The 16,046-nt window shown below is 34.8% G+C and overlaps 1 protein-coding gene across 2 annotated transcripts in view; it reads right to left on the reverse strand.

Annotated features, from left to right (window-relative positions):
* LOC149805787 (zona pellucida sperm-binding protein 3 receptor-like) overlaps positions 1-16,040 on the reverse strand; it is a 56,740-nt gene extending 40,700 nt beyond the window's left edge. Inside the window, exons 1-3 of one of the 2 annotated variants that reach the window (XM_089950479.1) lie at positions 15,928-16,040; positions 8,806-8,937; positions 2,256-2,441 (exon numbers count right to left, since the gene is read on the reverse strand). In XM_089950479.1, the coding sequence (XP_089806605.1) occupies positions 2,256-2,441; positions 8,806-8,917 (298 nt within the window). In that variant the 5' untranslated portion in view covers positions 8,918-8,937; positions 15,928-16,040. The remainder of the gene's footprint in view (positions 1-2,255; positions 2,442-8,805; positions 8,938-15,927) is intronic. The other variant, XM_089950480.1, reaches the window with a different exon arrangement.
* Between the last annotated feature and the right edge of the window lie 6 nt (positions 16,041-16,046).

Below are 16,046 nucleotides of genomic sequence, written 5' to 3' on the forward strand. Positions count from 1 at the left end.
TATGTATCCAGAACCAGTATTTTATTCAAAACGTGTTAAGTAATCCGATTTCTGTTTCCCGATGCCAGGTTTTCGTTACTGAAAGAAGTGTTGACTAAAGTACATGTACCACTAAGGTTAATATTATATCATTTATGCCTCACGAGAGGCTACATTTATTCCATAAAGCCGAGAAAGACTCAAACTTTAATCCATACAAAAGGTTAAGTACATGTAATCCAATTAGCCTTACTGCTGTGTTATCATAAGATGTCCGGTTCAGTCACTCTGATAATTGTTTACAATTATTGAACAGTAGTAACAGCTGAGAAGTGGCAGTATTGATGTACAATACACATGTCTGCAGGAAAATGGTTTGATAGCCTTTATGGCTTCCCTTAGTAAAATGTTGAGCTTGTTCCCTTTGATAATTAGTGGCTACTGCTACTGACAATAACTGTCAAAATTACAAATCCTAACGTTCACAAGGTCAAATCTGCATGATGTTTTAATGGTACACATCGAAGTGGTTTTGGCTTCTCACTTGATATAAAGAAATGTATAAAAACAATAGGGTACCAGACTGCGACTAACGAATCACGTGACAAGATCACTTCCTTTAAAACAACATGGCAATTTGTTCAGATGCAAAAAAAATTGTTTTATCAGTATTGTAGACGGCAACATGAATAACTTACTGCAAAAAGATCAACATGTCATCGAGGAAAAGAAAAATTCTCAGTTTAGAAGTGAACGTGAAAGTGAAAGCAATTCAACTGACCGAGAAGAGGGGTGGTTGAGGATCCTTGCAGAAAACTAATGTCGGAAAGACTCAGATAAACAATATCATGAAAGATAAGGAAACAATTCTGCAGAAGTGGGAAGGTGAAATGGACGGAGAAAGGAAGATTGTTTGAGCCAGGAGATGTCTGTATCCTGATTTGAATGACAAGAAAAAGCAACAATTTTTTCAGTTGAACTGGGATATGGCAACTTTACCTATGTAACGGATGGTTGCGCAGATTTCAAGTGCAACACAATATTAAGTGTTCTGTCCTTTGTGGAGAATCAGCTGATGTTAATAATGAAGTTGTCAAAGATTGGAACAAAGGACTAAACAATATATGCTGGGGATATGACAGCAAGGATATTTTTAATTGTGACAAGACGGATTTGTTATTTAGACTGTTACCAACAAAGTGACAAATGATTTGATCTGTAACATAAAGACAGTTTTAAAACTATATCAATGGTTATTCATAACTTTCTTTTGAAAATGATGAAACAGTTTGTTTTACATTTATTTCACAACATGCATGTGATTTTTTAATGAAAATATTAAATGTTTTAGAATTAAATATACTTGTGTCTTTTTTCATATCTGTTTACTACTCACAATTGTCATCCCACTCTGGAAAGATCACCCTCATTATAATGCCACTTCCCTGCTGCAATAGGGGTGGCCTTATAAGAGGGGAACTACTGTACAGACTTTTTGAGGATAGGAAACCAGAACTGATGATACAAAAAGCTTGGGACCAAAACCAAGATCATCTGACATCTTATTAATGTATGACTGGATACCAAATTTAGTTGAAATTCAACATTCCTTGTTAAAGTTATGCAATTGTTTAGAAGAAAGAGCAACTGGGAGCAACAAAGCCTCAAAATGATGCAATGAACAATGTAAGCTCAGAGAGTGGGTGATCAAGGGGCTATAACTTCTATAAATGATGATATGGAAAGCATGAAATCAAACTCACTCAAAGTATCAATAAGTCTATTCAAGGTCTCATCCATTTCAAAGCTTTATGCACCAATCCTTGATAAAGATGTGCTGCTGAATTCAAAGTTAAGAGAATAGTCAATCAGGGGCCATAACTCATTGAAATAATGACACAGAAAGCATGAAATCGGACTAATTCCAAGTATTATTAACATAAAGGTGCATGCCATATTTGGCTGAAATCTAACGATTCTTAGTAAAATTAATGTCGCAGATACTCAAGTTTGGTAGCTGGTCTATAATCGGACATATCTCCCAAATTTAAACATAGAAAGCTGAATATCAAACCTATCTGAGGTCTCATCAATATTAAGCTGCCAACCAAATTCAGTTGAAATCAAACTATTTCCAATAATATTATCTAGTGTATGTAAACTACAATGCAAACAGATAGACTGATACGATAAGTATAGGGTTTAACCCACTTTGTTAAGTGTGGGCTTAATTAACAATCTCTTTACTTTATATCTTAATTTCATTGGGAACTTACTTTTTCTTTGTTCTAGCACACACGCAGGTTGCCCTGGGGGGTCCCAAACCCCTTCAAGACACTGCTGCTTAGGTGGACCATGAAGAGTGTATCCCTCAGAACAAAAGTAACGCACAACAACAGGATCCTTGGCTATCGTCCAGTTGCCATGAGTTAGAATTCCAACTGGCGAGCACACTTTCTCACCTACAAATATTGCTATTATACAATTATACTAATGGTGGAAGAATAAAGGGGGAAAAACAAAACCTACAGATGCAAAATTTTAGATGCCTTTAGAGTTGATACATACAATCTCTTTAAAACATATAGTTATCACATAACTATAAGCATTCGTGTATTAGTACTTAATGGCAACTCTGCACAATAATGGCAACATGGTTTCAATTAAGAATAAGAATAATAATAATAATAATAATGAGGACTTTGTATAGCACCTAACCTGTAGAAGCTCTAAGTGCTTTACAACATTAGACAACACCTATAAAATTAAAAAATATAATATTATTACAGAAAACAAACACCATGAAATTAGAAAACATAAAAACATGCTGTAAATATTCATGGTAGGGAAAGCTATAAATTTCTAAAAATGTAAAGATGAGGAATTACACAAAATCTTGGACAAAGATAAACTCTCCAATAAAAAAATTTATAAAGGACATCTATAAGATAATGAAAAGTTTATTGCAATTTAATCTTGAGGCTTCCTGGAATTAATGAATTAATGAATTCAGATTCTCTGTAAACAAATCTGTATTTCACTGCTGCCATTTTTTGCAAACCATCTCATTACTGTTATAAATCTATGGTCTTAAACTAAAGTAACAGAAACGAGTCAAACCAACAGGTTCATTAAAATTAAACAAATAATTTCCCTACAATACAAAGTGAAAATTTTAAAAAGAACTTAGTCTTGTGAATTAAATCCCACATAGTCCTATCAGTTCTAACACAAGTCCAAAAGTACTGAGTATTCCAAATGAATTCCAGTGGTGTCTGAAAAATGAGTTCCAGTTTTAAATGTGCTGATATGCCACAGAGGTCTCACTAGGATTTTAAAACTAGGAGTCCAGGACTCCTAACTTGGTAAAAACTGAGTCCCACTAGCAAAATTTGCAGTCCCATCCCAGAAACATGTTGAAGTGGCTAAATGTCCATTAAAATGCCAGGAATAAACAGACACAAAACTTTGTCAGTTTTATTTATTTGTAATCATTTATTATTCTATAAAAAAAATATGTATTAAAATTGGTATGTACCAATATCATATTCTTTAACTAAATATAGTTCACTTTTGTCTATGTCACATTTCACAAAATTTTCTGATGCCTAGCTTTGGATCATATTCTTCCACACTAGGTCCCTCGTCTTTAACTCTTTGTGTTAAGGTTTCATGTTTTATTCTGGACCTTAATTATTGTTTCATTTTCAAAGCAATTAGAACATATTTATTGTGCTGCGAAACTTTCCTGTTTGCAACAAAAAAGTGCATACAGAGGACTCTTGTGTGGGTGATTTTCTGCATCCCTGATAAAAAAATTGCATCCAAATACGCGTAATTAAGCATTTCCAAGATCTCTGTATGCCAGTAACCTCAAATGTGCTAATGACCGTAATGCATCGCATTGATATAATCTAAAATGTCCCTGAACGAACTCTCAATAATCCCAAACTATTGATTTAGTCCTAAAACAACGAGCACTTTGTAATTACAATGAATAATTAAAGAAAAGAAAGAAAAAGAATCTTCTCAACTTAATACAAATAAAATTGATTCCACTAAGGCTGATGTTAGATATGGAATGAGTAATTCTAATGTAAACAACATATACCTCTCCACCTGATATATGTTACAATAATCTTGTCCGAAAATATCCTGTCATTTGAATTTTCCATCAAATTTGTATACAATGTCAGGTCTGTTCAAGTAAATTTTAGCAAGCTCATTTCTCTCCTTATACAAACCTTCTATTACAACTATATTTAAAAGCACAGCCCTGCGTGACAGATCATACTACTCAACAAATATTTTGAAACTCCTATTTATGTGACCTAGCCCATCCAATGGGAAACTACTAAATTCTTCTAGAACCATCCAAATACCACCAGCCAATGGGAAATAGGGAGTATCTTAAAAATTTGTTTACAAATATATTATTAGTAACTGTCAATATATTCCAAGTTCATTAAAATTAGATTATAAACATGGCCTCCAAACTGACTACAAGTGCATCCAATTATATGAAAGATCACCTCTTAAATATGTATGGATCTCAGAAATATACAAGTTATCCATGATTTCGATGGTATAAGCATATATTCCAAGTATAATCAAAAAAGGATACAAAACAGGGCATCTAGTGTGGTAAGAAGCTCAGTACACCTGTTGCAAAATCACATAATTCATATGCATGAAAATTGGTTATTAGTCAAGTTGTTTAAGATCTTGATAATAAAAGTCTATAGTACAAGACTGATTGAAACTGAATTAGAATAAACTTCCAAAGTTAAGACAAGCTCAGCCAATCGGATGCAAGAACACCTCATTAATATTCATGGAACAATTAATGAAATCATCCAAAATCTTGAGGATACAAGTACATATTCCAAATTTTACCAAAATGAGATCAGAAATATGGTCCCCAGAGTGATAACAAGCTCAGCAAATGAAATACATGATCAACTCATGAATATGTATGGATACTGCTCATTATTAAACTCATCCAGGATCTTGATGACAAAAGGATATATTCCAGATTTTCAAGTAAGAACTGAAATATTGCCTCCAGAGTGGTAACTCGTCTAAAATATAATGTCCAGAGTGGTAACTCGTCTAAAATATAATGTCCAGACTGGTAACTTGTCTAAAATATAGCCTCCAGAGTGGCAACTTGTCTAAAACAGAGCCTCCAGAATGGTAACCTGTGTAAACTATTGCCTCCAGAGTGGTAACTTATCTAAACTATTGCCTCCAGAGTGGTAACTTATTTAAAATATAGCCTCCTGAGTGGTAACTTATCTAAGCTATAGCCTCCATAGTGGCAACTTGTCTAAACTATTGCCTCCAGAGTGGTAACTTATCTAAACTATTGCCTCCAGAGTGGTAACTTATCTAAACTATTGCCTCCAGAGTGGTAACTTACCTAAAATATAGCCTCCAGATCATTAACTTATCTAAAATATCACCTCCTGAGTGGTAACTTACGTAACATATCACCTTCAGAGTGGTAAATTGTCACCAATATTGCCTCTAGAGTGATAACTTGTCTAAAATATAGATTCCATAGAGGCAACTTACCTATACTATTGCCTCCAGAGTGGCAACTTATCTAAAATATAGCCTTCATAGTGGTAACTTACCTGAACTATGGCCTCCAGAGTGGTAATGTATCTAAACTATTGCTTCCAGAATGGTAACTTATCTAAAATATTTCCACCAGAGTGGTAACTTACCTAAAATATAGCCTTCAGAGCGGTAATTTGTCTAAAATATAGCTTCCAGAGTGGTAACTTGTCTAAAATATAACCTCCAGAGTGGTAACTTCTCTAAAATAGAACCTTCATAGTGGTAACTTGTCTAAACTATTGCCTCCAGAGTGGTAACTTATCTAAACTATTGCTTCCTGAGTGGTAACTATTGTTTCCAGAGTAGTAACTTGTCTAAAATATAGCCTCCGGAGTGGTAACTTGTCTAAAATATAGCATTCAGTGGTAATTTATCTAAAATATAGCCTTCTGAGTGGTAACTTCTCTAAAATAGAGCCTTCAGAGTGGCAATGCATTTAAACTAATGCCTCCAGAGTGGTAACTTACCTAAAATATTTACACCAGAGTGGTAACTTATCTAAAATATAGCCTTCAGAGTGGTAATTTATCTAAAATATAGTTTCCAGAGTGTTAACTCGTTTAAAATATAGCCTCCAGGGTGGTAACTTCTCTAAAATAAAGCCTTCAAAGCGGTAACTTGTCTAAACTATTGCCTCCAGAGTGGTAACTTATCTAAACTATTGCTTCCAGTGGTAACTTGTCTAAAATATAGTCTTCAGTGGTAATTTGTCTAAAATAAAGCTTCCAAAGTGATAACTTATCTAAAATATAGCCTTCAGAGTGGTAACTTGTCTAAAATATTGCCTCCAGAGTGGTAACTTGTCTAAAATATAGAGCCTACAAGTGGTAACTTGCCCAGCATTTGAGATGCAAGATCTTCCCAGTAACATCTATTTCAGTTTTGATGTTATCTGAGATCATGATATTATAAGCCTACATTCCAAACCTGATTGAAACTGGACGAAAAATATGGCCTCCAGAGTGGTTAACAGGCTCCCAATCAGATGCAAGATAACCTCATCTGTATACATCAAGTTCTCAACAGATTTCAAACCTTAAATTCATTTGATCCTTGAACCCATAATTTCACGAGTCAAAATGATGAGCTCATAGCTGGGATTGTTCTTTAAGCTTTCTTGTCCCATGATAAACGAAGAGAATCACTTGTAGAGTACATGTATTTTGTAAGAAATGGACAAGCAGACACTGAGACAAACATGCCCATTTCCTAATACCATAACTTTTTATTTGTAATTATGTATGACTGTGTGTATATTTGGTATAGTTAACATAACAAGAATTATTTTATACTTTCTTATATTGTTAAAGATTTACATATTTCATTTTAAATTCTTCAAATCAATTTAAATGAAAAATGTACACATGCAAAAGTTCCATATGAATCAAATATCCAATTTATATATTACAACCAATTCAACTATATCATCATGCATTAAAATAATGCATCAAAGAACGTGAAAAAAGGAAGACATATGTTTTACAGCCTGTTGAGCCAACAAATACCAGAGTATGTTGCATTATCTTAAAACAGTTCCATTAGAATTAAATGAATTTTTTGAGCAAGTGACTGTTCCTTAACTAGCTGAATCACACCTATTTGCTTTCTTCAAAATCATTAGTCTCCTTCCGACTCCTGTCAAACTGACCTAACATTTACAGGGTATGCATACCTATAGTACAAGTCACATGGGTCATGTAAGCGCAATTACTGATATAAATTTTAAAAATAATTTTAATTTTTGAAATTTTATCATAATATAACAAAATTTATTCAATTGTGATGTTTTAGTGATCTTCACATTAAACGTCATAAAATTTCCAAACAAAAATTATCAATCGCTATGGACTTTTAAGATGACATTTTGGTATTACAATGGGTGAAGAAAGTCAATATTGGCTTGAACTATTACTAGTGCAGGGGGAATCAAGGTATGATAGCATGAACAAGAAATCATGCACATCTTCATTCATCTCCTGTATGGATGTTAAACTATGAATGGGATAGAGGAGTAATATATAATAAGTTTTATTCTTAGCTTGTACATGTAACATTTCTTCAAAATGATAATTTAGCATGATGTAACATTTAATTAAAATAAATCTGAATTGAGAGCCGTTTTCTAGTCTTTTAAGTGTATGAAAGCACATACTTGCATGGGGAAAATAGGTATTACGTATGAATTGACATAAAAGATATGACATACCATACAGAAAATATATAAATAGTTACATAACTGCCTCCGATTTATTGGGCTTGGGTGCCAATTTGTTCTTTCCGCTGATGTTTTCCCTGGCTCTGTTTGTAAATGACTACATTGTCACGTCTTCATTTATGTTTGTAGTACAACTTTTTCCCAACTACAGGCACACATTCAAGCCTTCATCATAGCTCAAGCTAGGTGCACTCAAGTATCTTACAGGATATGCAAACAGATGCACACAAGTATCTTAAAGGATATGCAAACTTAGGTGCACACAAGTATCTTACAGGATATGCATACTTACATGTACTCAGGTATCTTACAGGATATGCAAAGAGGTGCACACAAGTATCTTACAGGATATGCAAACTTAGGTGCACTCAAGTATCTTACAGGATACGTAAATAGGTACACATAAGTATCTTACAGGATGTGCAAACATAGGTGCACAAAAGCATCTTACAGGATATGCAAACTTAGGTGCACAAAAGCATCTTACAGGATATGCTAATAGGTGCACACAAGTATCTTGCAGGATATGCATACCTAGGTGCATATAAGTATCTTACAGGAAAAGTGCATACCTAGGTGCACACAAGTATCTTACAGGATATGCAAACTTACATTATTTTTAAGGATATGCTAATAGGTGCACACAAGTATCTTGCAGGATATGCATACCTAGGTGCACATAAGTATCTTACAGGAAAAGTGCATACTAGGTGCACACAAGTATCTTACAGGATATGCAAACTTACATCTATTTTTAAGGATATGCAAATAGGTACACTCAAGTATATTAGAGGATATGCAAATAAATGCACACAAGTACCTTACAGGATATGCATACCTTGACTGACTAGTTGTATGCTAGTTGGAGGAACTTGTGTGTTTAAATTGTTTATCAGTAACTTCATAAATTAATTCCATGAATAGCATTATTCTGCATAAGTGAATAACTCGTACCATCAAATAATCAATGAATGAATATGCCTTACCATATAGAGTCTGAGGGGAAGTAGAATTTTCTGATGTAACTTCAACATGAGTAGTTCCCAAGATAACAAGGGACAGCACTGTTCTAATGGAAGCTGTAGCCATAACAGTCATAATCCCTGCATATAAATCTGCTGAAATAAAAAATTATAATATATATAGGTATGCTTGTAAAGAACTGATCCCTTACTTTCGTACATGGAACTGAAACAACATTACTATAATGGGACCCTCTCTATAATTTACTCTTAACCTTTCATTTCACAATAACATTTCTTTGTAGTTCTTTTACAGGTAAAACTACTTCTAATTACCAGTGTCAACTAATATTGCAGTCACAATAGCTGCTATTATTACATGGCTAAGTCTTTTCCTGACACTAGTCACGAGTTCAAGTTGATCATTTCCACCTCCAATTACATGTAGTAACTTGAGGTCCAGAACAAAAAATAATAGTTCCAGTTTGATGAAAATGTCACTGCAATAATGTTTTTCTTTGACTTGGTTCAAGAGTCCAAGACTGCAGACTTTAATCTAGAATGGTTTGTTGACAACTTGCCACCAGACTGATAGAATTGGTCCTAATGCATAAATGCCTTTGTTCTAACATGCCATCAAACAAAGATAGAATGGAGAGAAAGTGGAGTGAGACTGCCAAAACACAGCTTTCATAGTAACATCCAGGAGGAAATGAGTAATAAAGGGAAAAGATGCAACAACAGCTCTGAACTTGATGGGTTTTGATTTTCATGAGATATCTCTTAGCAAGAGTTTGATAAGCTCTTTTGATAGTAAAAAATAATCCATCTAGAAATTTCTGAGGTACCACTGAAAGAGATGTTTCTGACCATTTCTTATCCCTCTGATTTAGCCAAACATTGAAAATAAGAATCTGAGCAGGCTAAGACATCTGTGCTGGTCATCCCTAGCACAAATGCAACTATGACTATGGATTTTAATCCATCTGATTCTTGGTCAGAAAGACAGGCTGGAACGGAAGAGATACTGAAATTAAGTTGCAACCAAAATGAAGCAACCTTATCCCATCAATGAAGCATCAATTCTCCATGCTGATAATAAAGAAAGAAAACAGTATTTAAGGTAAGAAAGAAGCACCCCCACAGGTACATGAGGAACTGATGCCAGAATCCTGTTTCGATTATATCTACCAGCTGACTTGGTGATGAATTTAAGCTGAAAGAGGATCAATATGATGTCACGCAAACATTTTAGCAGTAGAAATGGCAGGCTGGAAATAGGTCTGCTGCTGCTTTCATGGATAGCCTGGCCGAGGCAAGTAGACAATGATGTCCTCTCAAACACTCTTGTTATGACGAGGGTATCGCATGTGATGGGAACATGATCCATCCCTCAGTTTGTGAAGAAACTTATCCCCACACACTAAATACTGTGACAGTTTGAGTGGAGCTGCATTATCTGAACTATTGAATTTATGATGGACTATCATCTTGGCATCCTGCCAGATGGCCAGGAAGCACAAAGACTTTTATCATCACTTTGCCAGTCATAGTGTTCATACCTACATAGATTCAAATCCGAGACTAAATATTGAAGAGCCATCCTTCAACACTGAGAACAACTGAAAATGTTTCTTATGCAACTTGCAGGATTTACATGATGAATTCCATTTATATTAGTTAATGTCTTTTTTTGGTGCAGATCTTAGATACATTTACATTCCCTATATGTACAGTAGAAATCCTAATGGTATACAATGCAATGGTCTTACAAAGTCTGAAGACAGTGATCAACTCACCAAACTATCAACACTTTATAAAAAATAAATTACACTGCATTTCGACAAAATGTGAAGATAGCTGTGAAATGTTCTTTTCTTTGGTGAATTCACCAAATTTCAAGTTTCCCAAACTATCCATGCTTTATAAAATTACTTTCCATTTGGACTTTAGAGTTTCTACACTGTTGGATGTGTTGTGTTGCTCATCATTTAACTTTATTTGAACTGGCTGTTAACTTATTATTTATATCTTTCATTACACATTTCCTTCCAAGGGACATGATAATCAATAAACAATCAAAAGTTTAAAGGGTAAAGACTGCTGGAATTCAGTGAGCCTTATTCATAGTTAACCATTTCAGTCATTCATATCTAAAAGTGAAATGAGTAAATTGGCTCTCTTTTTTTATTCTTTCTAGTAAAAAATGATGAGGTTAAATATTTAGGGGATAAAATAATGGAAATCCACTTGGTTTTGCAGCAAGAGAAAGACATAAAAATAAATCAGACCCAACCCGTCTCCATTACTGACCTGTACATTCACATGACTAGAAAACTGTGTGCATGTGTGTTAAAACTAGTGCATTCTAGGTGTGTGTGTGTGTGTGTGTGTGTGTGTGTGTATATATATATATATATATATATATATATATATATATATATATATATGATTGATTGTTATTTTTATGGCACACCAGCACAGTTAGGCTATTTAGCGCCATACAAAAGGTAATATGTATGATTATTTAAAAATGATGAAAGGCAATATTAAAACAAAATAGTTGTTGTTGTTGTGGGGTTTAACGCCATTTTTCAGCACACGATAGGCTATATATGGCGGCCAGTATTAATGGTGGAGGAAGAACCCGGGAAAACCCCGGAAAGAACCACCGACCCATGAGAAGCTACTGGCAAGCTTTCTCACATACCCACGTTGGCTGAATCTTAGACTCAAACCGACGCAGGCAGAGGTGAGATGGCAGTGATCCGTAACGAAGAGCGCTTTAGACCACTCGGGGCCCCAATAAAATAGTTAAAAGTAGACCAATAAGATGGGCAATATATAAAACTTCCCGATCAATGGGGAATGTAAATGGTATATGCTAATAAAGACAAATGAGAAGTTGTTGAAAATTATGGACGGTAAAAGCATTACATAGAAATGCTCAAGGTGATGGCATAAAAGTTAGAGCTTTGAGTACATGTTCATTGCTTTCAGGAACTCTATAATACAAGTGCTGTTTATTGTATCAAAAAGTTCCTTCATGTCATGCACATTGTAATACTGATCACATGTAGGTCGCAGGTCGAAACACTCTACCATAAAACGCTTAACAGTGAATAGTTCATTGCAAGAAACGCACTCTGGTGGGTCTTCACCTTTTAGTATATGGAAGTGGGTTATATAAGTATGACCAATTCAAATTCTTGCAATGACTACCTCCTCCGTACACATGGTTCTGTAGGAAGAAGTCCATTCTCCTAGGGTTGGCTTGATGGCATGAAGTGTATTATTCATTGCATCATTCCATGATGCCTGCCACTTCTATGTAAAGTCTCTTTGATACTAGGTTTAAAATCATGATACTGTACTTCAGCAGCACAATCTGCTTTTTCATTACCTTTAATGCCAACATGACTAGATAACCAGCATTATACGATATTGTGGGAGGTACTCAGCTTACTATTTTTGACAAGAACATTGGTCAACAATGGGTTCTCCAGTTTTCTATTGTGTAGTGACTGAAGTACTGATAGGGAGTCAGAGAAGATGATGCTGTTTAAAATACGTTTGTTTTCGATATATTGCAGAGCAAGGTCTATTGCTCTGGTTTCGGGTGAAAAAAATGATGTGCCATTTGGTAAGCGAACTTGTGTGATTTCCACTAACGAAGGCTGCAGCAGCCTTTTCCTCATCTTTTGATCCATCGGTATAAATTCTTGTGTAGTTTTTAAATTTATTGAGGAGTTCATGGTAAGAGTTGTGGAAGATGGAAGGGTTTCTCTGATTTTTTTCCAACATGTAGCGTAAAAAGTACTTTTGGCTGTTTAAGTAGCCAGGGTGGTGTTTCAGGAATGGACGTTTTCTGAATTTTAGAAAGATCAATTTTTGTACTGTCAAGGCTGGATGATATTCTAATTCCAAAGGAAGGTATGGCGTTTTGGTTTATTTTCGTATATGGTTCTGTCTTTGGGTTGAAAAACAGCCGAAAAAGCAGGGTTCAGAGGGTTTGATTTTAATTTGAGAGCATTTCTCTACAATGTGATAATGGTGGTTCATTCGCTTCAGCGAGGAGGCTTTCACACAGGGATGTCTTAAATGCTCCCAGAGTGAGTCTTATTCCATGATGATGAATTGGATCAAGCATTTTCAAATATGACTTTCTGGATGAACCATAAACAACGCAACCATAGTCCAGTTTAGAACGAATAAATGTTCTATACAAATTGTGGATGACTTTTCTATCAGCACCCCAGCCAGTGTGCGCTACTACTTTAAGTAGATCTAGAGATTTTAAGCATTTAGCTTTCAAGTTCTTTAGGTGTGGAATAAAAGTTAGTTTTCTGTCAAAGATAATACTTAAAAACTTTGTTTCCTTAACAAATGGAATAGGTGCTCCGTCCAGCGTAAGTTTAGGTTCATCATGATGCCTTCGTAACTGACAGAAATGCATACATACCGTTTTTAGTTTTGAGAATTTGAAGCCGTTCGTACTGGCCCAATTTTTAATCTTGTTTATATTTTGCTGTAGTTGTCTTTCAATTGTATGCATATGCTTTGACCGATAACATATTAGAAAATCATCAACGTATATTGAGCAATCCACACCAGGAGACAAACACTTGGTGATGCTATTGATTTTGATATTGAAAAGCATCACAGATAAAATACTGCCCTGGGGCACACCCATCTCTTATATTTGTATTTGTTAGCTTTTTCTCCAAGATCATAGGTTATGCATAATTGTCCAATTCAAGTTCGCTGTGTACCTGACTAAGGACCATTGATGCCGACTTTATTTTGTAAACAAATAATACATAGTCAATATTTCTCTATGAGGGTGAGTTAAATATCAGAATCAGGATCAATAATAGTATACATGTTTATTTGGGTTTGGGTCTAGGACACTGGAAATCCCCCCATGAAGAACCTGTTAACCTGATATTTGACATATTCTTTATTATAGTTTTGGTAACATATTTTATTATATATATATATTATTTATTTACAATGTTCTGATGTCCCTGGTCAGTAGCAACCCTTCTGCTGCTGATATTGGGAGTGGATTCATACTACACGGAGGTTACGATTCCCTCCTGTGGAACCAAACATGGTGTTTCATATAGAACATTCATCTTAAAAATATTTTTGTAACTATGCCAACTGTGTGAACTTTTTGTATAACTCAAGAGCATTAATATATCAAAGACTTCTGACCTCTCATGAAATTATGAAAGAAGAGACGAGACAGAAAAGTTTTGGAAAAGGAGAAGATTGGGAAAGTAGAAAAGAAAGAAATGAAAAATACACAAGTTTTCAACAACCTTTTGTGCTTATAAAAGTGCTAAAATTCTGGTTCTTAATACATGAAATAAACACATTCTCATACATTTTCAGATCAATAACAAAGCGGAGACAAATTGTGTGTTGTATCTGTAATCACAGAAAGACAGAGTTGCTTGTTGCTTAGTTCAGAGTGCATCAAATACAAATCAGTAGATAATTACTTATTAGACAATACCAGCAAACAGTCTGGAACAAACAGACAGGGTTATTCCAACATGACCACCATTAAAGGTTGGTGTTCTTTCACAACACTACGAAAAATGTCCCTAAGCATCTTTGCTGGAACTTGCTTTCTGGAACCAACATGTTTTATTATTGCAAGATTATATATAAACCATATTACACACATGTTGAATGGGAAGGGTCAGAATTACATAAAGATCGGTATTTCCCCAAAGCAGTCGGAGTTACACAACCCACAACATGGGGAGATTTCCATGGGCACTCACATACAGGCACAAGAGGGTGTACTTGCCCCTGTCCTGCTCCCCCAATTTCACCTCTAAACACATTTTGGCCCTTATTCATAAAATTTAATAGTTGATAACTACATGTTTGCCCAGCATCCCCATAATTATGCAGCGCCCCTGCCCCTTGCATATCATTATATAAAGTCATGTGTCAGTAAATTATATACTATAAACTGCCACACTGCAGACATTGTATTCACAGGCACTTGATTCAGGAGAAAACTAATGTGTACAGCCACCAACAGCATTATGACTCAAACTGTTAAAGCTACGTTAAAAAAAAAGCACACACATAGTCCCTACAATGTAAGACATAGCACATGTTGGTTTTGTTTTAGTGCTATGTCTTACTATCCAAATAATGGCCCTGTATAGTGTGTTCCAATGTCAATGACATCGGAAGGAGTAGTCAAAGTTTCAGGAATATCTCACACATTTGGCAGGATATACTGACACTCTTCAACTAATTTAAGTGTAATTAATATACTTACTGTGCTGTCTTTATCCTGGTGGAATGAAAATATGACACTAGCAAATGGACGCATTTTCATGTTCCGTTGACAAACATTTGAATTTGTTGCAATGCAACGGTAGTCAAGGTATGCCTAAGTATGTTTAAGTAGGTTCATGTGGCGGATATGTTTCTTGAACAAAATGAAACATTGCTTTACAGTTTCAATAGGCATCATATATTTTTATTCATTTCGTTAAAGAATAATATTTCAACTTTACCTGATTTTGGCATTCATCGCTTTCCAGTCAACTGAAATGCAGGCCAAAGAAACTTGAAAACAGGTCCATTTCTTTTGTGAGAATTTTAATTTATTAGAGAAAAGACATCAGAATAAGTAAAGTTTGACTAAAACATTATAACTTTACTTTGTAGAAAAGCACCATTATTTTAGCTGCCAGTTGTGTGAGATATTCCTTTCGTTATGATGTTAGTCGACTTCAAAATACATTACACACCGCTGTTAGTTAGTAAGTAAGACACTGACGTCCAAACATAAATATCAACGTCAAGGTCTTACATGTACGACTAACACAAACACAAAAACACACAGCAAAAATTATATGCTCTGACAATAATTATAATTATTATAATTGTTTTGTGCTCCGTATCTTATTAAGCCAGTCAATTTCGGTACCGTAGTCGTCATTCTCTTGTCAATGACCTCAGTGGTCGGAATATGACCAGATTACCTTAACAGGACTTGTCAACAAATAGTGTACCCCCACCCCATCATCCCGATGCCTGTTCAATTTGTGCCCATTACATCGGCTGTGACAAGATTTTATGAGAAAATAACATTTTTTAAATACTTACGTTTATATTATTCTATTTACGTTTCAGATATTGATAATATCTGTAATAAATACAGATGAACACTTAAAAATCGCTGGTATTATGAGGTAACTTTGTTGTTCCTGTTTTATCCAGGGTGT

The sequence above is a fragment of the Sinohyriopsis cumingii genome, chromosome 2, assembly GCF_028554795.1.
Source record: "Sinohyriopsis cumingii isolate HCF-2022 chromosome 2, ASM2855479v2, whole genome shotgun sequence".
NCBI lineage: Eukaryota > Metazoa > Mollusca > Bivalvia > Unionida > Unionidae > Sinohyriopsis > Sinohyriopsis cumingii.